The sequence below is a fragment of the Ctenopharyngodon idella genome, chromosome 7 (genome assembly GCF_019924925.1).
Source record: "Ctenopharyngodon idella isolate HZGC_01 chromosome 7, HZGC01, whole genome shotgun sequence".
In the NCBI taxonomy this organism is placed as follows: Eukaryota; Metazoa; Chordata; class Actinopteri; order Cypriniformes; family Xenocyprididae; genus Ctenopharyngodon; species Ctenopharyngodon idella.
Genome location: NC_067226.1, coordinates 33,941,751 through 33,965,827, shown reverse-complemented (window position 1 = coordinate 33,965,827; position 24,077 = coordinate 33,941,751). Strand labels below are relative to the sequence as shown.

General features: G+C 36.7%; 1 protein-coding gene across 4 annotated transcripts in view; it reads left to right on the top strand.

Moving 5' to 3' along the window:
• Positions 1 to 24,077, top strand: part of arnt2 (aryl-hydrocarbon receptor nuclear translocator 2) — a 93,752-nt gene that overhangs the window by 49,428 nt on the left and 20,247 nt on the right. For all 4 annotated transcript variants that reach the window (XM_051901735.1, XM_051901737.1, XM_051901734.1 and 1 more), the window contains 4 exons: positions 3,862 to 3,938; positions 5,673 to 5,807; positions 6,096 to 6,170; positions 15,714 to 15,865. In XM_051901735.1, coding sequence (XP_051757695.1) covers positions 3,862 to 3,938; positions 5,673 to 5,807; positions 6,096 to 6,170; positions 15,714 to 15,865 — 439 coding nt within the window. The remainder of the gene's footprint in view (positions 1 to 3,861; positions 3,939 to 5,672; positions 5,808 to 6,095; positions 6,171 to 15,713; positions 15,866 to 24,077) is intronic.

Here is a 24,077-nt window from a genome sequence, read left to right as displayed (position 1 = left end):
AGGTGAATCACAATATTACAAACTTTGATTTGAAGCAAGAATGTATTTACAAGTAGGACAGAAATATATTTTACATTTATTGCAAAATATGCAATAAATAGTTTGAGAGCATAGGGAAAAAGTGTTCTGATTGGTCGAGGTTTCTCTGCAATATCTCAATATATTAAAAATTTCTTTAAAAAGTTAAAATAAAGCGGGCTGATGGCCTCAACAAGAGCGTGTAACATACAAAATGAACAGCTTCGTAGCTCAAAGTAGGTTTGTCTTAAAATGTTTATAAGTTATTGCTCAAAATCAGAGAAATGAATGAGATTTTTTACTTCCGGAATCTATTGCACTCCATTGGCTGGACAAACCAATAGTCGCGCCCCTCACTCACATGATTGGTTGAGCCAATTTTTGGAGTATTCAAGGATGAAAGAAGTTAAATTGTTTAATATGAAAAACATATGTGACCCATGCTTTCAAAATGAGTGGGAATGCGCACAGGCTAATTTCGAGCTGCAGGCAAAACAAGTGAAAAATGCCAATTTCAGTTGAAATTGAGGTTTTCACAAAAATGAGTACATTAAGCCCTCGTCTAGCAATCCCAAGGCTCCAAATAGCAATTAAGCATCTAAAAGTATCTTTATTTCTACGTTTTCTGAGAGGAGTAGGATGAATTAAGGGTGATTGGAACATCATGAGCCCTATCATGCACCCGGTGCAATGATAGGGCTCATGATGGTGTTTTTTGACAGTTTCAGCCCGACGCAGTTATCATTTTCATGTCCTTTGCCACGTTGTTTAAATAGCAAATGCACTCGTTGCCATCTGTTCACACACGGGTGTGCTGGTCTGGAAACAAGGTGTGTTCAGGAGCATTGTTGGCATGTTGCTATTTTGAGGCAACTGAAAACGACTGCGCCATTGACCAACTAAAACCTGCTCTAAAGTCAATGGAGCAGTATTTTTTGTGTTACTTAAAGAGCGCGTTAGTAATATGCGCCTATAGGCGGGTGCACAACGCACATACACTCGCTTATTACACACACAGTGACGTGCAGCAGCACACAAACACACCAAATGTTAAAAATAAAAGGATTCCCCACTAGAGAAGCGTTCAGTTTTCAGACTCTGATTGGTTTATTGCACGTTACGCCAAAAAACACACCCATCACTCATTAAGAGAATAGGGACAACCATTTTGGACCATGCGCCTGGCGCGCCGACCATTTTTCCCATCATTAAACTAGCAAAAGTGGATTCGGACACGCCCTAAGTGCACCTGCGCCATGCGCTTTAGACCATGATCATTAAAATAGGGCCCAAGGTCAAATGAGACAGTATAACTATACAGAATTGATTTTCTCGCCTAATGAGTGAAAATAAAAACTTTTTTTGCTGAGCCCTAGCTGTGAGACTGCATAATTAACATGGGATACCCTCATTGGTGTGACATCACGCAGGTGGGCGGGGCAAGCATCAAACAGGAAGCTGACCATGAAATGCATGAACTGAGGAAAATGACATAAGCTTTTGCTAGTTTTCATAATAAGGTCCTAAAATTGTCATAGCCACTATATTGTACAAACTTTTGATGGAAACATGAATATGATGCACTACTGCTACAAAATCAGTAAAAAATTGTTAATATCACGTTTCTATTTTCAGAATTAGGTTGTTTTTATTTTTTCCCATCCACCCAAACACAATGGTGGATGGGACAGCATAATTTTGGGTGATTGGGACAGTGCTTAAATGCTTTGCTAATTAAGAAAATTATTAACTTAGACAATCAGTGTAAATTTTCTGTTTGCTCTAAATTAGTGGTTCCCAAACTTTTTATTTGTGCAAGCCCTAATCAGCCACAAAAATTATTCATGAAATAGATAGATTTTGCTAAAATAAAATGGGCAAATTCTAAAAATAGAAGCTTCATATATATATATATATATATATATATATATATATATATATATATATATATATATATATATATATATATATATATATATATATATAATATACTGATTTTGTTGCAGTAATAAACCATATTCATGTTTCTGTTAAAGGTTTGTGCAGGTTAAATGTGTTTGTCAAACAGTTAGTGATGGGCACACCCAACATCTCATCCACATCGTTTTTGGACCTGAAACATTTTTTTAATTGTTTATTTGATTTTTAAATGTTTTCAATGGCGTTTGGTCTTTACATGTGTTGTACTGTATGAACTGTGGATGGATTTATAAACATTGAGAAATAAAGTTGAACAGAAATGAACACAGACTCTTAATGATGATGAACAGAAAAGTAAATATTGCACATAAAATTATATCAAAGTATGAACTAACTCGGGCAATACAATAAATATGCTTACACTACCCTAAATCAGTGGAAAGATATGCTGTCCCAATCACCCAAATGTTACCAAATTTCTTTTTGGCTCTGTTTACAGAAAAGTGTGTGTCATGCATCCTTTCATTATAATATAACATTGTTTCCTCCTCAAATGGATGGTTAACATCTTCAGTATTACAGAAATGTATCATGTGTTGGGCAGATGTTTTTAATTTATGGCAAGAAACCTTTCACAAGGCGGAAATTCAAAAAGTATCCCAGTCACCCTTAATTCGCCTTTCCTTTGACTATGAAAAATGCCGTTTTTCTCTGTCCGCTTCTGGACGACTGGCGCTTCCTCTCAGCACAAGGTTGGCATCGTTGTAAAGCGCAGCATTCCAACTTTGTGAATATTCATAGCGACTTCTCAATGACATGAGTCTGAACCAGTGAAATGTGATTTTCAAACTCATGCTGATGTAAACAAAACGATCTTACTCACACTGACTGACAGATCCGAAGCGCGCGCACAAAGACGCCTCAGACAGCGCGCAAATAATTACAGTATTTCAAAAAATCTGTCTTGGCGAGTATTCAGGCAAACATTATCTTTTATGTCTTAAGTGAATGTTTGTGAACTGTTGGACAAAAATAAGTGTGGTACAGTAGATCTTAATATATAGGCTGTTTCATTAATGTTGCTGGTGATTTTGTTTTGGAGCATTCAGAAAACTTTACCTTGATTTTTCTCAAAATTGACTTTGCTGCCTCTATTGACTTCAAACAGGTTCATTTTTTGTTGGATTCCAACAAATCATACGTCATTTTGAAGGTTTTTTAATAGAGAATGTGAATAACAATAACTCATTTTTGAAAATCTGCTCATTGCGACTCATTTTGGCAGCACCGGTCAGATATATTAAAAACAATTCTGTTGGAAATAAAGGTATAAACTTACAGCTTTTTATAGCCATCTTATAAACTGTGAAAGTATTATATTTTATTCTTCTTTTGTTCTCTCTCACTCTCCCGTATTTGTTATTCACAAAGACTCATGTATCCTGAAAAGCTTTTTAGCCTTCAGCCATAATGAGGTCAAGGCTAAGAAGGAAGTGTGTCAACGAGAAATCGTTAATGTCATTAAAAAGAGATTAAACACTTGGTTTTTGCTTAAACTAAACTTCAGGACCGGAATCGCTCCTCCGTCCTGATCTTCATCAGTGTTTACTCCAGATAAACACTGCACGCCAACGTCCGAGAACAATAACCACCTCGCTACTGGTTTTGGACGACTAATATAAACCATTACGCATGAAAAGACTCGGGAAGACACTGACAAATAACGTCAAGCAGATGCTATTAGTGGAATGGAAAACATGTTTTGCGTGAAGATTTCCAAACAGGTTCTTAAGTGGTGTCGCAAGTTGGGAAAATGAGGTACGAATAAACAAGTTAGTCATCAGGACAATGTTAACTGTGACTGTTTCTGATCTCTCCACATATTTTCGGACAAATGACTGTTCTTGTGTGCGTCTTCTTCAGGCATGACTATTCCGGATGAAGATACGGAAGCAGGTCAAACCAGCAAATACTGCTTGGTTGCAATTGGAAGACTGCAGGTATGTGTGCCAAACTTAAATGCACGGATCTCTGACATATGTGGCAACACATACACTGGTATTACCAACAAACTAGAACACCCTAGCATGCTAAAACCACTCATAAAGGCATTGCAACTTCACGGTAACATCTCCAAAGCATTGTTTTGTATATTCAAGCACCACTCGTCTTATTTTCTTTTCTTGTTTACACTTGAGTACAACTTCTATTCCAATAAGAGACTGATATTGTTACTGACTCATTTCTCTTTGATTCAACTTGATATTGAAAATAATTTATCCTGGTGAGTTATGAGGAGTCTGGGATTTCATAATTTGAGTAATACTCTGTACAGAAGAAATATTAGGATATGTTGAATCTATCATTTAATTAGACTTATTTTTTGGCACATGATATTTCTGCCAACTTAATTCATCTCTCGTTATAAATAAAAAAAGTACCTTGTCAGCTCTTAAATAACAAACTCATTTGTTATACTCCGTGTCAGTGCCGAAATGTATTTCTTGTTTTAATAAATACCAGCAACTTTTGAGGATTTGTGGGATTTTTGCCCCTCAAAAAATAAAGTATAGACTCATAAAAAAATCAATCATTACTTATGATCCATTAGAAGTGTGTGGTGGTGTTTGTGTATACAGACTGTTCATTTACACACACACACACACACACACACACACAAAAACAGTAACTAAAATCCTGCATAGTGCACCTTTTAAAGGAGTGGTTGATTATGATTTGACTTTTTTAACTTTAGTTAGTGTGTAATGTTGCTGTTTGAGCATAAACAACATCTGCAAAGTTACGACACTCAAAGTTCAATGCAAAGAGAGATATTTTCTTTTACAGAATTCTGTTTAAGGACTACAACAAACGGCTGGTAGGGACTACAATGAGCTCCTTCCCGGTTTAGTGACATCACTAACCCTAACATTTACTTAAAACCTGCCCCCAGGAACACACAATGTGGCCATGTTGGGCTGCTTTAGAGAAGAGGAAGAGTTGTTGTAGTAGAGTGTTGTTACCATGCCGTCATTTTACACCGGACTGCTTCACAAACGAGGGTCAGTTCAACGCTGGATTTGCACAAACGATTAACATGACGGCACATGCTAGTCGATGAGTTGAATCAACTCCACAGCAACTACATAAATTTATCCACTAACCATTCAGAAACGTCCAGTTTCATTCTAAAAGTTGTAACTTCTTCCTGAGTCTCTCCATCAGTGTCGACTCCGGTTTGAACAATGTAAGGCTGAACACCGTTACTGACAATCCTCATTTTGGCTGCGTGAGATTCTCCAGCTTTGTTGCTGTTGAGCGACCGAAGCGTGAGCTGTTAAAGCTCCACCCTCTTCTGGAAAGGGGGCCGGGAGCAGCAGCTCATTTGCATTTAAAGGGACACACACAAAAAGGGCGTGTTTTTGTTCACACACACATGGGGCAAATTTGACAAGCTATAATAAATGATCTGTGGGGTATTTTGAACTGAAACTTCACAGACACATTCTGGGGACACCAGAGACTTATATTACATCTTTTGAAAAGGGGCATTATAGGTCCCCTTTAATGTTTCGAAATGTCTGATTCATTTGTTTTTGATATATTTTCTTAATGTGTATAGACAACTATTTCTTTCACAAACCCATGGTAGTGTGGTGTTACAAAACATGCATCTGTATGTTGAATCATCCTGCCTGTCTGTTGTGTAAAGATCCCTTCATCTCGTCCCTCAGGTGACCAGCTCTCCAGTTTCCATGGATATGAACGGACTCTCAGTTCCAACAGAATTCCTTTCCCGCCACAACTCGGATGGCATTATCACATTCGTGGACCCTCGTTGCATCAACGTGATTGGCTACCAGCCTCAGGTCATTTTTATTGAATGTGTCGTGCAGCATAATATTAATGCACAGTTACAGGAACTAAAGCAGTGCTTTAGTATTTATGTCCTGCTTATTTATTTGAGATGCATTTGATCTTAATCACAGATTTATGACATTTTCTGAATAATAGAGAATTAATGGAGGTTCATCGCTGCTTGAAATAGTCAAAATGTTCCAGTTATTATTCATTGTAGCCCTGATGCTGTCTGTTCTGTGTTTAACAAGCACTAAGAGCTCATATAAATGACTGTTCGTTTTATTGGGTTTACACAGGATCTTCTTGGTAAAGACATTCTGGAGTTCTGCCACCCAGAGGACCAGAGCCACCTGCGAGAGAGCTTCCAGCAGGTGCGTCAACCAGACCTCAGCCAACAGCCAGTGGGGATCTAGGCCATGTTTACACATGGTATTAAGATGCGTTTTGATCGATCGGATCACAAGTAGATGAGGGAGACTCATTCCTGTTTACATCTGGTGTTTTAATCCGTCTCTTTTGTCCACTTTCAACCACTTCTGTCCTGATTTCTTCTAAGGGAAGGTCTATGGGTGTGTAAATGAATGGGCTTTTTCAGATCTTTCGATCTAATAGATGAAATAAGCTTGTGAAATTTACATATGAACGCGCCTGGAGACGACGGAAAAACATACTTGAGTCTTCAGCCAACAAAGTTTAAATCCTGTCTGGCTAGAGCTCTTCCCATAATGTTTACTCATTAGGTCAGTAGACGGAGAGTAGATGGTCTTTTGTGGCTGTTTGAAAACATTCGACCACATGAGCGTTTACACTTACGAAAGCAATCCGGTCGAATGTGTTTTCAACTACCTCTGGAAGTGATCGAAAGTGGACAAGCTCAAAACTTTTTAGACCCCATTTACAGCTGTATTTACCATTGTTCACTTGTGATCCGATTGACCAAAGTGCATCTTAATATGAGCTGTAAACAGGGCCCTAGTCTCTCTCACACACACACGCATAGAGAGAGGTTTGAAAGTGAGCATCAGCACTGTAAACCCATAGGAAAGAAACATTATGAATGAGATCTTACTATTTCTCTGTATGTAACAGAGAGCTAATGGAGATTCCAGTGGTTGGACTCACAAAACATTCTTAAAGATAAAATTTGTCTTATTTTTTATTTTTTTTTTTTAAGAAAATATTTGAGAACTTGTGAAGAATTACTTGGGAAAATTCTTATGAACTTCTCAAAATTGATCTTAAGGAATTTCTTAACTTCTTTTTCCAGACGATTTTCATGAATCTGGCCTAAGGGTGGGTTATTTTTACAGTAATCTGCAGGCAGCGCAGAAAGTTACCCTTTGAGGTGCTTTCCATGTCATTATATTCATGTCAAGAATTGCAGTTCCTAATTTTAGGAGAAAGTCTAAGACAAGGCGACATAACTGAAAATTTGATAGTCTCCAAAGCTATGAAACCGCAACCTCTGGGCTCTGGGGTGACATTATGTGAACGTTGCTTGCCAATAAAAACAAACTCTTCTCAACACATCCCACAGTCCCTAGCTTCCCCTCTCCAGTCAGCACTAGCAAGTGAAGTCCAGTGCTGTTTGGTTAGTCATTCAGAAGCAGTAGCTGTGACTCTCTGTGGAGTCAGTTAATAGGTGTTGATTGGCCACCGCTGAGAGTTTCTCAGAGTCCGTCGAGTACCTGTGGAGTATGGCAGACGGTGGTCGAGTGGACGCTTCCACGCTCTTCACCGTTTCTTCTGTTGTTGTTGTTTGTCTTTCTCCTGTTGTATCCCTTTGCCATTTAAACCTCAAGTAGGGCTGGGCAATATGGCCAAAAATATTATGAAATTTTCATATTAATTTACCTATATGTTTATTTACCTACCATTAATGGGGAAGGAAATGCTTTCCACATATTGTTAGACCTTAAGAATGAACACGTAAACTTGTTGGCTCACAATTAAACTCCACAGAGTAGCTCCATTTTAAAGGATTAGTTCAATTCAGAATTAAAATGTCCTGGTAATTTCCTCACCCCCATGTCATCCAAGATGTTCATGTCTTTCTTTCTTCAGTGGAAAAGAAATGAAGGTTTTTGAGGAAAACATTCCAGGATTTTTCTCCATATAGTGGACTTCACTGGGGTTCAACGGGTTGAAGGTCCAAATGTCAGTTTCAGTGCAGCTCCAAAGAGCTCTACATGATCCCAGACGTGGAATAAGGGTCTTATCTAGAGAAACGATCTGCCATTTTCAGAAAAAAATTACAATTTTATACATTTTAACCACAAATGCTCATCTTGCACTGCTCTACAATGCGCCACACATTACATAATCACATTGGAAAGGTCAGGCAGACGTAAAAGTAAAGGTGACGCAGGTGGAAGTACCGCGGTAGGGTGAAAAACTCCATTACATTTTTTCCTCCAACTTCAAAATCGTCTGACATCATTGTTTTACCCTTTTTTTTTTTTTTTTTTTTTTTTTTTTGTAAAGGGTGTTTGACTTGGTCTTTACACGTTTACTTTGTAAACACTGGATCGGTACTTCCGCCTACGTCACGCATGACCTTTCCAACGTGATTACATAATGTGTGGCACATTGCAGAGCAGTGCAAGACAAGCATTTGTGGTTAAAAAGTATAGAGATTTTTTTTTTTTTTTTTTATAAATAAAATGGCCGATGGTTTCTCTAGATAAGACCCTTATTCCTCGTCTGGGATCGTGTAGAGCTCTTTGAAGCTGCACTGAAACTGACATTTGGATCTTCAACCAGTTGAACCCCAGTGAAGTCCATTATATGGAGAAAAATCCTGGAATGTTTTCCTCAAAAACCTTCATTTCTTTTCCACTGAAGAAAGACAGACATGAACATCTTGGATGACATGGGGGTGAGGAAATTATCAGGAAATTTGAATTCTGAAGTGAACTAATCCTTTAATTTAGAGCCCCAGAAAATCCTTTTTATTTTTCCCTAAATTTTGTGCTTTCCGTTTTATTTTTGGGGGGATTCTGCGTTTTATGATTCAATACAAATTTCTATAAACTTTAACAATTTAATCAATCTTTTAAAATGTAATCTAATGAAAATATAACAATTAATTTACAACAAAACATTGCATTTTTATTTTTTTTTTGTCAAATAAGATGCTGCACAACAGAACTGTATAAATTTATAACATGCATGAAAAAAAATATCTTGGTTCTATGATATTCCTTAGAAATAATAATATTATTATTATTACTTTGAGAAGTACATTTTAGTGTACAGTAGTGATACATTTCTGTCATAATTTCTTGAAGTTAAACCAAACTTTTATTTTGATAGTTTGATGAAGATCTTTCAGTTTCAGTGTGTATTTGATGGTAGTTTTTCTCAAATCTTGTGAAGTGACTCTCAGGGCAAATTCATGTGTTCATGTCCTCATATATCGAGACTGCAGACGCTGAAAACACTGTGAGCGTCACCTTTGTGTGAGTTTGTGTATCAGAAAGGGTTATTCTATAGGCACATATTACTAACACGCCCTTTAAATTACACAAAAATACTGCGCCATTGACTTTAGACCAGGTTTCAGTTGGTCAATGGTGCAGTCGTTTTCAGTTGCCTCAAAATAGCAACACGCCAACAATGCACCTGAACACACCTTGTTTTCAGACCAGCACACCAATGGGTGAACAGATGGCCGCAAGTGCATTTGCTATTTAAACAACCTGGCGCTGGATGTGAAAATAACTCTGTCGGGCTGAAACTAGCAAAAAACACATGCATTGCGCCTGCTGTCGCATTGTGCCAGGTGTATGATAGGGCCCTGGTTATCAATATAAATTTCATTGCGATCTCGATATGATATCGTTTATCGCCCAGCCCAAACCTCAAGTCTTTTTGGCTTCACCTCTTACTCTTCCTGTCGGGTCACATCTTTTCCTGTTCTTTTCCTCATCCTACCTCTTTATCTTTGGTCTTTTACAAGAACTCACTGTCTTTTTGTAATCCTGCTCTTTATTCCCCCAGCTTTCGGTCTTTTTTAGCCCCTTTTTCTTTGTCTTCAACTACCTGTCTGCTGTCATCAGTATTCCCTTCACCTCCTGAGATCCACACACATTTATGCCCAACCGTGTGTGTGTGTGTGTGTGTGTGTGTGTGTGTGTGTGTAAGGATGATATTGTGGGCACTTGAAGGGTGGGCGCAGTGTCTTTACTCCCTAGATGATTGTGCCCTCTATATTACGTGCTCCGCTTCTCAAAAGACCCTCGAATCCTCCGCCTCTCTTTTCCCGGAAGGCCAAGGTTGAGTGGTCAGGTACGCCACAAAGAGATTTGTCAAAGTACTTTCGCCTGTTTCTCTGCGTAGGTCTGTTGACGGCTGATAAAGACTCCTCTGGCTGACATCCAGAAAAGCCTTCAGATAACTAGACTTCTTCGAAACTCAAGACCACACGCGCATGGCGTACACAAGCAAACACTCACATAGACACCTGTTTCTGAGTCTTATCTGTTTCTTATCTTGTACTTGTGAAGTCAAGTGGAACAAAAGCCGACAATTTATGCGTAGCGAGACGTTGAAAGGCGGGAGATTGTGTGTTATTCTTGGCCTGTAGTGTAGATATTGAGTCCCGACAGATGTCAGAGGCTAGAACAATATACATTCACGGGGGTTGCTCCAAATCATTTGATTTTGAGGACTACTGGATTCTTACTTGACAGATTCTTTACCGTGTGAAGATGAAGAGACCATTTGTTATAGAAGAATGAAGGATGAAATCCATAGAGAGATATAAATCTAAGATCCTGCCCTGATATCACAATCCAGAATTCCCTGGCTTCCCTGAAGTCAACTTTAACTCTAAATTGACCCTGTAATACACATTCCTGGTCTTATAATTTAATCAAATCTGATTTAATAACTCGCTTTAATATTAAAAAGACCTCCCTATTTGGTGGAAACCGAAGGTGGAACTAAGATTTAATAAGTGCAGTTCATTCTTTATTCATGTTAACTAAATTTGTTAACTTATTATTTTTGGATTATTTATATACTCTTTTAGTGTTTATTAATATTTTTAATAACATTTTAAATTAATATTTCATAATTATAATTAATTTATAATAAACTTTTAAAAGTTTTAGTGTTTCTTATGTGCTTTTGTCTTTTTTTATTATTAATTTTGTTTTTTTAATATTTCTATTTTAGCTTTAATTCAGTTCTAGTAATTTTAGTACTACAACTTCCTTAACGTAACCCTTACACATAGGTCCATAGAGGACAAAAATATCCGTGTCAAAAACTCATAAAAACGTGAAGCTTGGGGAGCATAGATTTAAGTTTGGTCTCATTTGAAAGAAGACCCTTGGCAGGATCTTGCTGAAGTAAACAACATGTTTAAAAAAGTGAAACCAAATGTTATAGATATAGGTTAACTTTTAACCTATATCTATAACCCATGAGTTATAGATATAGGTTTAAGTTTATGAAAATAATTTATGAACGTTTATTTTATATAAAATATATATTTTATGAAACATGTTGAACTCTAAAGCTACTAGAAAATCAAAGCCATAAGTCTAAACAAGTTATGTTCCAAATTTGAGGTTGATATCTCAAAAAATGAGCTTTCAGTAAGATTTTGTTTGGGCGCAAGTAACAAATTTCCCCCATTAGACGGCAGCAAAACTCTGCTAGTACACGCAGTGGCTGGATTTGTGATTTGCAGTAGTTTTTCTCTCTCAGATATTACAAGCACACACATACAATTTTTATTACACATATACAAACCACACTCTCACATCCACACCAACACACCCACACAATTATAGCTGCATAATTTATCAAATTAATATAATATGCAGAAGAAAACAGGAATAAAGTGAGTATTTGCTTTATAGGCCAAACCTGAGAAAATGGCACCATCTGGTATAAAATAGTCAACATTTAAATTTCGAAGCCTTGCCAAAAGAATGAAAGCCTATTAACAAAGACTGCATCATTTTATTGTTAAATGGCCCTGGGATTAAAAATTGCAGTTTTAATGGGTTTCAATGGAGATATTTTTGTCCTTAAGATCCTGAGAGGAACTATTTTGTGTTACTGGTGTGAAATAGATGTATTAAAGGAAATGGGGTGAAGTGGTAAAATTCCAATAAAAATACAAATTTGTGCCAAAATTTAAGCAGTTGGCATTAACACAGGCAAAATTACCAAAAAAACTAAACAAACTGAAAAAGACAAAAATGTCCATAGGGACGCACGAGGGTTTAACTTATTTCAGTTAATTGCCAAGGTAACATTTTTTCATACAATATTTTATTTTATTGCAGTTTTGTTTCACTTAATGAAAACAATTTTTAATCCTTTTTTGTTTTTAGTTGACAATAACAGCGCTGTTTGTTATACACAGGCATGTAGTATAATTTCTTTATTTCATGCTTCATTGTAGGCCTACAGTACATCTGCTAAATGATTAAACTGTTTTCTGTTGTTGCATCTGTTTTAAATCTAAAAGCCGTTTTTCACTTTACATTATGTTTGGGCTCATTTGAAGCAAATAGAGATCTGGACTTTAAAGGTGAGCGGATTTTTTTGTTATCAGTTTAAAAGAATGTCGATAAACATCTAAAATTAAACAATATATCAGTTATTGGCTTCAAAATGTAAATAAATATCAGTATTGGCTAAAATTTCAATATTTATGCGTCCCCTACTCAAAAATGAGTTGCAATTTCATGTTGGATTAAAGGCCGTGTTATGATTTTCATTGATGTTTCCCAATATATTAAACTCTATGTAGCATTTAAAGACTGTAAAGCTTCGAGAACAAATTCTTCTTCATTCTGTGATGACTAAAAGCAATCACCAGGATGTTTTTCTGTGTTATACATGTGCTTACGGTTTACTATCTACACTTCTCAGTTTCTTACTACCAAGCAGTCTTGTTAAAATGGCCCTTCGGTGACTCTGCACTCTTACAATAAAGCTTCCACAAGGGGCTTTTCGTTGCAATGCAATAGAAGAACTATTTTGGGTTTTCCAAAGAACCTATCAAACTAAAAAAAGGAACTTGGTGTGAAAGTCATTTTAATAATTTGAAGAACCTTTTTGCACTATAAAGAACCTTTTGTGGAATGGAAAGATTCCATGAATGTTCTTTAGATCCATTGATGCCAATGAAGACGCTTTATTTTTTAAGAGTGTACTTGCAGCTCTTTGCACATAAATGTCAAAGCAGTGCAAAGTGCTTCTGTTGAGAGGTGCGTTGAAGCCCTGATGTGAGTCATGTGACCTCAGGTTTGGTTTGAGCGTTGACACTATGAACTCTGGGCTCTGTTTCAGAAGGAAGAGGTGACGTTTGTGTCTTTCCCTCCCTCCTGAGATTTCTCGAGCCTAAAGGGAAAGTGGCCTTTTGTCATCAAGAATAATATCCCATATCCTCTCTCCTCTCTCAAAGCAGGATATACGTCTGAAAAGTCAAGTTTCTCTTTATTTTCTTTTAACTCACTGTATTTTTTTTTCACTCACTTGAAGTGCTGCCGGCTGTGCTGTTTGTTTAAGAGAGCCATTTTCGGCAGATGCTTTATAAGGTTTTTGAACTCAGAAGATCTTTTTCGTTGTCTTTCATGCTCTGTTGAGTGGAAAGTAGTTTTCTCTGGGTACAGCTTTTTATTTAAAGCAATCTCTGTACTTGGATGGGCAAACATGGCTTTAAGTGACAATAGAGGCGAGCATGTGGATGCAGTCCAGAGTCCGACGTTTGCTCAAGATGAGCCAGTCTTCTTCCTTATACATTTTTTTTTTTTTTTGAATCCGTAACGTGAGGAATACTCCCACATGGAGTTCTGAATGGGGAAAAAAACCTTTATGCATCCTGGATAAACTAGTGATGGTCAATTTTCCACTGCTGTTCTTAATTCCTAAAGCCAGTTTGTGTTCACATTTGGTCAATTTTGAATCCTTGTGGGGGACTTTGGTAATACGTTTGGTATTTGTTGTAGGAACCAACATCTTTCTTCTGTTGAACATAAAGGAAGATATTTTGAAGAATGTGGGAAAGCAAACAGCTGCTGGTCCCCATTGACTTCCATAGCATAGAAAAAAAAATACTATGGAAGTTAATGGGGACCAAAAACTGTTTGGTTACTGACATTCTTGAAAATATTTTCTTTTGTGTTCAACACAAAAAAAAGAAATTCATACAGGTTCAGAACAACTTTAGGAGGTTGCAACCAGAGTTCCCTGGCTTAAATTTTTGATTTTGTTAATATTTTCTCTGTAGAAAGACAAACATAAATGGTGATGAAAGCCAAAATATTAAATGTCACAGATGTATATTTACTGAGTAATCCACTGTTTGTAGAGGGGGTCAAAATGACCATTTTAAACTGAGATTTGGAGCCAATTTACAGGGGTGTAAAAATGACTTTAGAAAGATGGTAGCAACATTGTTTTATTATAACACAGAGATTGGTAGGTCTATTAGTAAAATCTGTTGACTTTATCAGTCTTTTGTTTTATTATATGCCAACAGTGACAGTTCAAAAATGGGAAAAAAGCACTTCTTGTGTTTTTTACCTCAAGTTTGCATGTCTGCAACTCAAGAAGTATTAAAGATATCTTAATATCCTTTTAGATTCTGGTTCATAACAAGCTTTCTTTTTGGTATCTTCATTTTAAAGGCCCTCGATGGTTCAGTCCCAGATTTATGGAGATCTTAATGCGGTTGCATGAGTAAATTGGTCAATTTTACCCATTTTCAGTGGTCAGAAACCAAATGTGGGACACTTTGCATACAGCTGATACTTTTTTTTTCTTTTAAAGAGGAATATCTGAAAAACAGTCATTCCTCTTTAAATGCAATAAGTATCAGTCGTGTGCAAAATGAACCACATTTGGTTTTCAATCACTGAAAATGAGTAAAATTCAACAATTTGATCATGGAGCTGCTTTGAGATCCCCATATCTATGGGACTGAACTATAGAGGGCCTTGAAAATTAAGATTTCAAAAGGAAAGTTTATTAAGAATCAGAATCTAGAAGGATTTTAAGATATCTTGAATACTTTTAAAGTTACAGGCATGACAACTTTGGAAAAGGAATATTTATGCTACTCAAAGGTGTGTTTTATGCAATTGAGTTAATAGAAAAACAGGAGATACATTTCTAGTTTCAACTTATTTGTTTTTCAGATATTCCTCTTTAAAAGAAAAAAAAAAAAAAAGGTATCAGCTGTATGCAAAATGACTCACATTTGGTTTTTGACCACTGAAAATGTGTACAATTGACCAATTTACTCATGGAGCCTCATTAAGATCTCCATATCTCTGGCATTGAACCATCGAGGGCCTTTAAAATGAAGATACCAAAAGGAAAGTTTGTTATGAACCAGAATCTAAAAGGATTTTATGATATCTTTAATGTTTCTTGAGTTACAGGCATGCAAACTTGAGGCAAAAAACACAAGAAGTCTGTCACTGTTGGCATATAATGAAACAAAAGATAGCTAAAGTCAACAGATTTTACTAATAGACCTACCAGTCTCTGTGTGAAAATAAAATAATGATGCTGAAGTCATTTTTACACCCCTGTAAATTGGCTCCAAATCTCAGGAGAAAATGGTCATTTTGACCCCCTCTACAAAACAGTGGATTACTCAGTAAATATTCATCTGTGACATTTAGTATTTTGGATTTCATCACTATTTATGTTTGTCTTTCTACAGAGAAAATATTAACAAAATCAAAAATTTGAGCCAGAGAAGTTTCCAAAATTTGGTTGATTTGACACTGAATGACCCTTTAGTAGTACATAAGTTGTAACACAGCCGGCCCCCAGTCTGGTTCCTGACAGTCTTACACATTTAAATTTCTAAGATGTAAGTGCACGTGACGTGAACTAATGTTCCCTGTCCTCCCGTGTTCCTCTGTTGTGTTTAGGTGGTCAAGCTGAAAGGGCAGGTTCTCTCGGTCATGTACCGGTTCCGGATGAAGAACCGAGAGTGGATGCTCATCAGAACCAGCAGCTTCACCTTCCAAAACCCGTATTCAGACGAGATTGAGTACATCATCTGCACCAACACCAATGTCAAGTATGTTCAACTTTCTCATCTCGCTTCTTTGAAGGCTGTTGTGATGCAGGGAACACCTAATGTCCTGACTGCTCATATTATCAAATATTGATGCTCTAAAATTTTGGCAACTGCAAATATTTGGTCGAACATGAATTTTCTGTTTCAGTTAAAACCATTTTCTTTCTTATGTAAGAATGACAGCTAGTGGTTGAAATTGGTCTAAAGCGACGACAGCCTAATAAACCTGCAGCCGCTTGTCATTAAAGGGGTGGTTGATTATTATTTCTCTTTTTTAACTTTAGTTAGTGTGTAATGTTGCTGTTTGAAAATAAACAACATCTGCAAAGTTACGACGCTCAAAGTTCAATGCAAAAGGAGATATTTTCTTTTAAATAATTCTGTTTAAGAACTACAACAAACGGCTGGTAGAAACTACAACGAGCTCCTTCCCAGGTTAGTGACATCACAAACCCCAAAATGTACATAAACCCTGCAACCGAGAACACACAACAAAGGGGGTGAGGCCATGTTGGGCTGCTTTAGAGAAGAGGAAGAGTTGTTGTAGTAGAGTGTTGTTACCATGCCGTCATCTTACGCCGGACTGCTTCACAAACGAGGGTCAATTCAACGCTGGATTTGCACAAAAGATTAACATGACGGCACATGCTAGTCGATGAGTTGAATCAACTCCACAGCAACTACATAAATTTATCCACTAACCATTCAGAAACGTCCAGTTTCATTCTAAAAGTTGTAACTTCTTCCTGAGTCTCTCCATCAGTGTCGACTCCGGTTTGAACAATGTAAGGCTGAACACAGTTACTGACAATCCTCATTTTGGCTGCGTGAGATTCTCCAGCTTTGTTGTTGTTGAGCAACCGCAGCACGAGCTGTTAAAGCTCCGCCCTCTTCTGGAAATCAGCCAGCAGCTCATTTGCATTTACAAACAGGTGCCCTTCTTTTGATGACTGATGGTTTTGGTTAGTTTCTGTAATTAGCACCAGTCAGGAACATCCATGTGACCTGCCTCGAGATATTTGGCCCTCTATGGGATCAGGTCTAAAATCAATATCATTTATTCTCCACCTGTTTAACACTTTTGAAATATTTGCCTGTTTAGCTGGTGTTGGCAGAACAGGCTTGATTTATGCCCACACTAGTCCTGTGAACTTGTAGATGTGCATTTAAAGCAGGTTGTATGCAGTTGCAAGAAAAAGTATGTGAACCACTTGCAGAATCTGTGAAAATGTGAATAATTTTAACAAAATAACAGAGATCATACAAAATGCATGTTATTTTTTGTTTAGTACTGTCCTGAGTAAGATAGTTGACATAAAAGATGTTTACATAAAGTCCACAAGACAAAAAATAGCTGAATTTATTAAAACGACCCACTCAAAAGTTTGTGAACCCTTGATTCTTAATACTGTGTGTGGTTACCTGGATGATCTACGACTGTTTTTTTGTTTTGTGATGGTTGTTCATGAGTCTCTTGTTTGCTCTGAGCAGTTAAACTGAGCTCTGTTCTTCAGAAAAATCCTCCATCAGATTCTTCAGTTTTCCAGCATCTTCTGCATATTTGAACCCTTTACAGCAGTGACTGAATGATTTTGAGATCCATCTTTTCACCCTGAGGACAACCGAGGGACTCAAACACAACTATTACAAAAGCTGCAAACATTCACTGATGCTCCAGAAGGAAACACGATGCGTTAAGAGTCGAGGGGGTGAAAACTTTTGAACAGGATGAAGATGTCCCAATTTTTCTTATTTTGTTTAAATATCTTTTTTCTTTTTTTTTTTCATTTAGTACTGCCCTTCGGCAGCAACAGAAGATACTTACTTGTTTCCCGGAAGAAAAGTTAAGTACAATTTACCTTGATCTTCAAATTGAAAAGTTTTTACCCCCCTACTCTTAATGCGTCGTGTTTCCTTCTGGAGCATCAGTGAATGTTTGAACCTTGTTTAATAGTTGTGTTTGAGTCCCTCAGTTGTCCTCGGTGTGAAAAGATGGATCTCAAAATATTCAGTCACTGCTGGAAAGGGTTCAAATATGCAAAAATGCTGGAAAACTGAAGAATCTGCAGGATTATTCTGAAGAACAGAGCTCAGTTTAACTGCTCAGAACAAACAAGAGACTTATGAACAACCATCACAAAACAAACAAACAGTCGTAGATCATCCAGGTAACCACACACAGTATTAAGAATCAAGGGTTCACAAACTTTTGAGCGGGTCGTTTGAATAAATTCAGCTATTTTTTTGTCTTGTTGACATATCTTACTCAGGACAGTACTAATTAAAAAATATCATGCATTTTGTATGATCTCTTTTATTTTGTTAATATTCATATTTTCACAGATTCTGCAAGTGGTTCACATACTTTTTCTTGCAACTGTATAGTTTGCTACTTTGGATCTTTTTTTTTTTTTTGGTCAATGCACTGTTACAAAACATAACCTTGACCTGTTGTCAACTGGGTGTTTTTTTTTTTCTTCTTTTCTTTTTTTTTTTTTTTTTTTTTTAAAGCTAGTTTAAACTTTTTTTCAGCATAGGTGTAACTGAATGGTAGCTGGAATTGTCTGCTTTGAATTATGGGTAGCTTATTGCTTGGCAAACAGCAGTTTCAAAGTAGCTTCCGCAACACTGCTAATGAATGCTAATGAAATTGAGTCTGTTACAGAATGGACATTCCCCTCTTCCATGGTCAATAAACTTTCTCATCATTTCATAATTTCCTTGCCAGTAATTCTCTTCACACAATGAAAAACACATTGTAATGTTTGAGCTCTCATTTAGGTTCGCTGCGTGTTTGTTTTGTGTGCAGAATAAGTGTTCATATCCTGCTCTCTATTTCCACGCTACTAAACACAGAGAAATCAAATATGTCTCCCATGAGAGAACCTGCTTTTGCAACAATTTTAGGTTGCATATATTATGAAACAATATGTTTTGTGCTGAAATTAACTCTGGGAATGCTGTAGCTACAGTATTGTGATACCTCTTTTTTATTTATGAGGATTTATGTCTGTTTTCTGCAGTTTACAATGCCACTGGGGTCAGTAAGATTTTTTAAAAAGAAATAGATACTTTCATTCAGCAAAGATGCATTACATTGATCAAAAGTGACATTATAAATGACATTATAAATGATCTTTCAATTCAAATCACTTTTTCAAACAAAAATATTGCGCAGCACAACTGTTTTCAACATTGATAATAATCATAAATGTTTCTTGAACATCAAATCATCACATTAGAATGATTTCTGAAGGATCATGTGACACTGAAGACTGGAGTAATGATGCTGAAAACTCAGCTTTGATCACAGGAATAAATTTGTATATTCACATAGAAAACAGTTATTTTAAATTATAATAAATTTTTACAATATTACTGTTTTTACTGTATTTTTGATCAAATTAATGGAGCCTTGATGAGTATATATTTTTATATTAAATATAAATATATATGGTTTTTATTTAAAAATAATACTATGGTACATGTCCAAAAAATAGTTTTAATCTGGTACCATGTCAAAATTTATTTTGCTTAATGCATAAATGTAAAATACCATGGTATTCAAATAGAAAACAGATATTTTGAATTGTAATAATGATGTAGATTGTTTCAAAGAAGTTGAACAAAAAGTCAAACAATATGTTGTTAAAAAAAAAAAAAAAAAACAGTATTTTATTATTATTATTTAGCAATTTGTAAATCCAAATCCAATCCAAAACCCACATCCTTTGTTGAATAAGGTGTGTGCGAATGCAACACTTGAGTGTGTGTTTGTGTGTGTGTGTGTGTGTGTGATTGTGTGTGTGTGTTGTACTTTTGGGACCGTGTGAATATATGGGAGACATTCATCACAGATGGCATCAGCTATCCCAGACTCCCCAGCCCATGACACGTGGAAGAATGCTAGAATGAGTCACCCTGGGGGCAGGAAAAACAGAGCCTCCTTAAAAATGATCAATTTTACAAAAAATAAAACAACAAATCCCAAATATTGCAAATTATTAGATCAAATGGTGTTTAAAATCATCTTTAGAAAGCAATACCAGCAGATGAAGGCCTCTTTTGAGCTTGTTGTGATCTCATTGAAATTTTATAGCATGATGTGAATGTGAAGCGAATAACAGCAAAAGGCAGTGTGTCCAGAGCGCTGTGATTGGCTGGTGGCAGATTGATTTTTTTTTTTTTTTTTTTTTTTTTTTTTTAAGGATAAACATTCTGCAAGAGAAACAAGAAAAAATCACCAATAGGGTAAGAAAAACAAGCTTAATTCTAGATAAATTCTCAGAAAACGAGTCTTAATATCTAGTAAATATAAATTCATCTTGTTTTGAAGACATTGAGATATTTTTACTGGAAAACGAGGCAAATAATCATTGCACTTTTGCACTGCACAGGCCAAGAAATCCCAGCATGAAAGATATCCAAAAAATGGGCAGAAATAAACAAAGCTTTCTCACATTAGGTGTCATTTTCTCCGTGTTGACTTTGAGATTATGGGTAAATAATAAGCGCAGCAGGTACCAGTGAGATGAATATTCATGCACAGCGGTGCCGAGGTGAGACGGCAGCTTCAGGGCTCCAGACTGGCAAACTGCCCGCAGATAGACAGGGATGCTGTGGGTGAGAGAGGGCATGGAGAGAGGAAGAAGGTGGAAAGAGAGCGATAAACACTCACCCCTCAGACAGACGGTGCGGTAGGTAAGCAGATAAGACGCAAACAGCAAGAGTAGAGCCAAACGCTTGGTGTGACAGACTGACGTGTGCTGTGTTTAAAGGAATTGTTTAAGAAAAAATGACAATTCAGACATTATTTACTTTCCCTCGTGTCATTCCACGCTGTTGTTCTGTTCATAATGACCACGTCTGTCAAGCTCCAAAAACACCATAAAAGTAGTTCATATGACTTGTGCTCAATATTTGAGTCTTCAGACGTCTAATTGAGGTTATTTCTGAAAAATCCCCTGTGCGGCAGCTCTTAAATCTCATTCCTCGTTCTATATATTTGAACAAATGAAAGAACCAATGACATTTGCTGTGAATGATGTCAGTCTCTGTGCAATTGCAAATGAGATTTCAGAGAGTCTGCTGAAGTCTAGATTATCATTGAATAACAAGTCTCTTATAAAGTCTCTTCTGCTCACCTGGGCTGAATTTATTTGATTAAAATACAGTAATCTTGTGAAATATTACAATTTTAAAGTAACTGTTTTTGTATTTGAAAGTATTTTATTCCTGTGATCAAAGCTGAATTTTCAGCATCATTACTCCAGTCTTCAGTGTCACATGATCCTTCAGAAATCATTCTGATATTATGATTTGATGCTCAAGAAACATTTCTGATTATTATTGAAAAGTTGAAAACAGTTGTGCCGCTTAATATTGTTGTGGAAAACGTGAAAAATTTTATCGTTCCAGATTCTTTGATGAATAGAAAGTTCAGAAGAACTGCACTTATTTGAAATAGAAATCATAACATTATCTGTAACATTATACATGTCTTTGGTATCACTTTTAATAATTAATTCAATAAGGATGCATTCAAAGTATTACTGAACCCAAAGTTACACACACAGACCATCAATATTTTTCAGCTTTTAACGGGGCTAAAGGAGCTTTGGATTTTATTAAACCACTATGTTCACCCAAAAATGAAAATTATGTCATTAATTACACCCATAAGACCTTCGTTCATCTTCAGAACACAAATTAAGATATTTTTGTTGAAATCCGATGGCTCAGTGAGGCCTACATAGACAGCAATGACATTTCCTCTCTCAAGATCCATTAATGTACTAAAAACATATTTAAATCAGTTCATGTGAGTACAGTGGTTCAATATTAATATTATAAAGCAACGAGAATATTTTTGGTGCGCCAAAAAAGCAAAGAAATATTCTCGTTACACCACATTTTTGCAATCATCCTCCAAATATTCTCTCAAAATGAATTAAAACCAGAAAGACTTGGTCCTCAAAAAAGAGGATGAATGCAAGCAATTTGTTAATTTATTATAAAATTTTTAACTCTTTTAAATTAATTTAAACCATATGGACACAAAAAATTAGCATCACGTCATTGACCCATATATCAAAAGGCTGAAAAATATTGAGGTTTTTGTTGTCGTTCTTATAGTGCCAAGCCGTGTTTGTCTTCTAAGCAGGGTTGCTGAAAGGCACAGCGATGAATCATTGGGGTTCATCTGGGGTTTGAATCTGTCTTTGTGTTTCCAGCTTTAACTATAATACCACACCACCACAAGACCTAGATATCCATCTAGAGACATCTTCATATAAAGGACGTCGAGCAAGAACATGAACAAAGACCAATCATTAGTGACTCTGAAACAAAAGTTTAGATATTTTCTTACAGGCGCCAGACAGACACAGATCGCGCCGCTGGATGAATGGATGGTGTTCAGAGGTGCTGCACTGCAAACTTCTTTTGTTTTGGTTAGAGAGAACATTTAATACTGTAATATAATATAAAGCGCATATATATTATCGCAGAATTATGTGCTTTTGCTGAACAAAGGAGTGCACAACCTAAAAAGAGAAATGCACATGAAATTAATTTGGCTGACATAAAACCATAAAATACAGTTTTGTATGGGAACCCAGCTCCAACACTAAAAGGCTGTTTGCCAAAGTTACTTATTCTTTCTTCAGCCAGACAGAAACTGATCCAGATGCAGTTTTTTAGCAAAGATGAAAGTTTGTTAAACAGGTTTGGAACGACACCCAAAATGTTCAACTATCCCTTTAAGGGTGAACAACATGGCTGCGTTCACTAGTCAACACTAGCTGCGTTTACATGGACCCTAATAACCCGGACTGGTAGCACAGTCAAAATAAAAAAAAGTCACATGTAATGAATTTGCCAAATCCGATTAAAAAATCTCATTCGGATTGCCTGTGTGTTTCAGCAGAGATGTTGAGCTTCTGGAAACAATCAGTCAGTGTCTCTCTTATTTCCTGTGTGTGTCTGTCTGCTTGTCTCCGTCTCTCCCAGCATGCATGGTCCAGTTTCGCGCCGCTTTTTCCTCCCCTGTTGCCATGACAACGGCGATCCATCCTATAGGTTCGCTCGCACTCGCATCCTCCGAGACTCTTCCCGTTCAGAAACGTGTGGCAGTCACCCAAGCACAGGCGGCACGTTACCGGCGCATGATTTCCCATGCCGAGATGAAAGTGCCGTGGCTTCCTTGTAATCGTTTTTCATATTTAGAGACATAGTGAGTTAATTGCAGAGGGAGGCAGGGGAGAGTTTGAGTTTCTGTGGAAACTTGGATGCTTGGATGTTTTTGCCCTTTTTACATTTTTGTTTCAGTTTTTCCCCTCCGTTCTTTCTGTCCTCACGAAGTTCAAGTGTAGTTCAGTGTTTTGGGTTTAATCCATCTCATTCCACTGTTGGTCCAGGTGGCCTAGTGTGCTCTCAGAATGTGTGCACGCTAATGTCTGGGTCCATGTGTTTTCGTGGGAAATTTCCGACCACCTATTGATATAATAAGGCTTTTTTTTTTTCTTTTTAGGGTAATATGATTTCCTTTAGATAGGAAAAGCACCCTATTTCATTTGCAGGTATATTTGAAGCTCCATGACACCTCGTATTGATAGTGAAACTGAACAAAGATATCTCATAATAAGAGCTTTGCTTCTCAGAAGGGAATTTCCCTTCTGCTCAAAAGCAGTCAGAGAATCTGTTTTCCTCAGAAACACACACTCTGATCCAAAACCTAGAGTGCTGCCCACAGAGGATTTTAAGGCATCAAAGATGTATTTTTTAAGCAAAAAGGTAGGCAGTGATTTTGCTGAGACACCACTGCATGTGTAGTGTGGAAAGCCCAACCCTATAATGCATTGTGACAAGCTCACTGTTTTTCAATACACCCAAGATTGCAGATGAAGTGAAAGACATGTTGATTGTGAAATATATTGTTTTCAATCCTGTAAAATCTTAAAGGGGTCATGAACTGCGTTGTTATATTGTTTTATAATGTTTCCTGGGGTACACTTATAATGTTAGTATGCTTTTCACATCAAAATTTAGAAATAAAAGGCATTTTTCCTACCCTGATTTTAGCTCTCTGATTTGAACGCTCTGTTTTAAGGGGCGTGTCTGCAGTGAGACTTAAGTGTAAACGCCCACTGCTGTGATTTCCATTTTAAATGGATAAATATTACTCTTTCTTTTAGCAAGTTTTTACCATTAC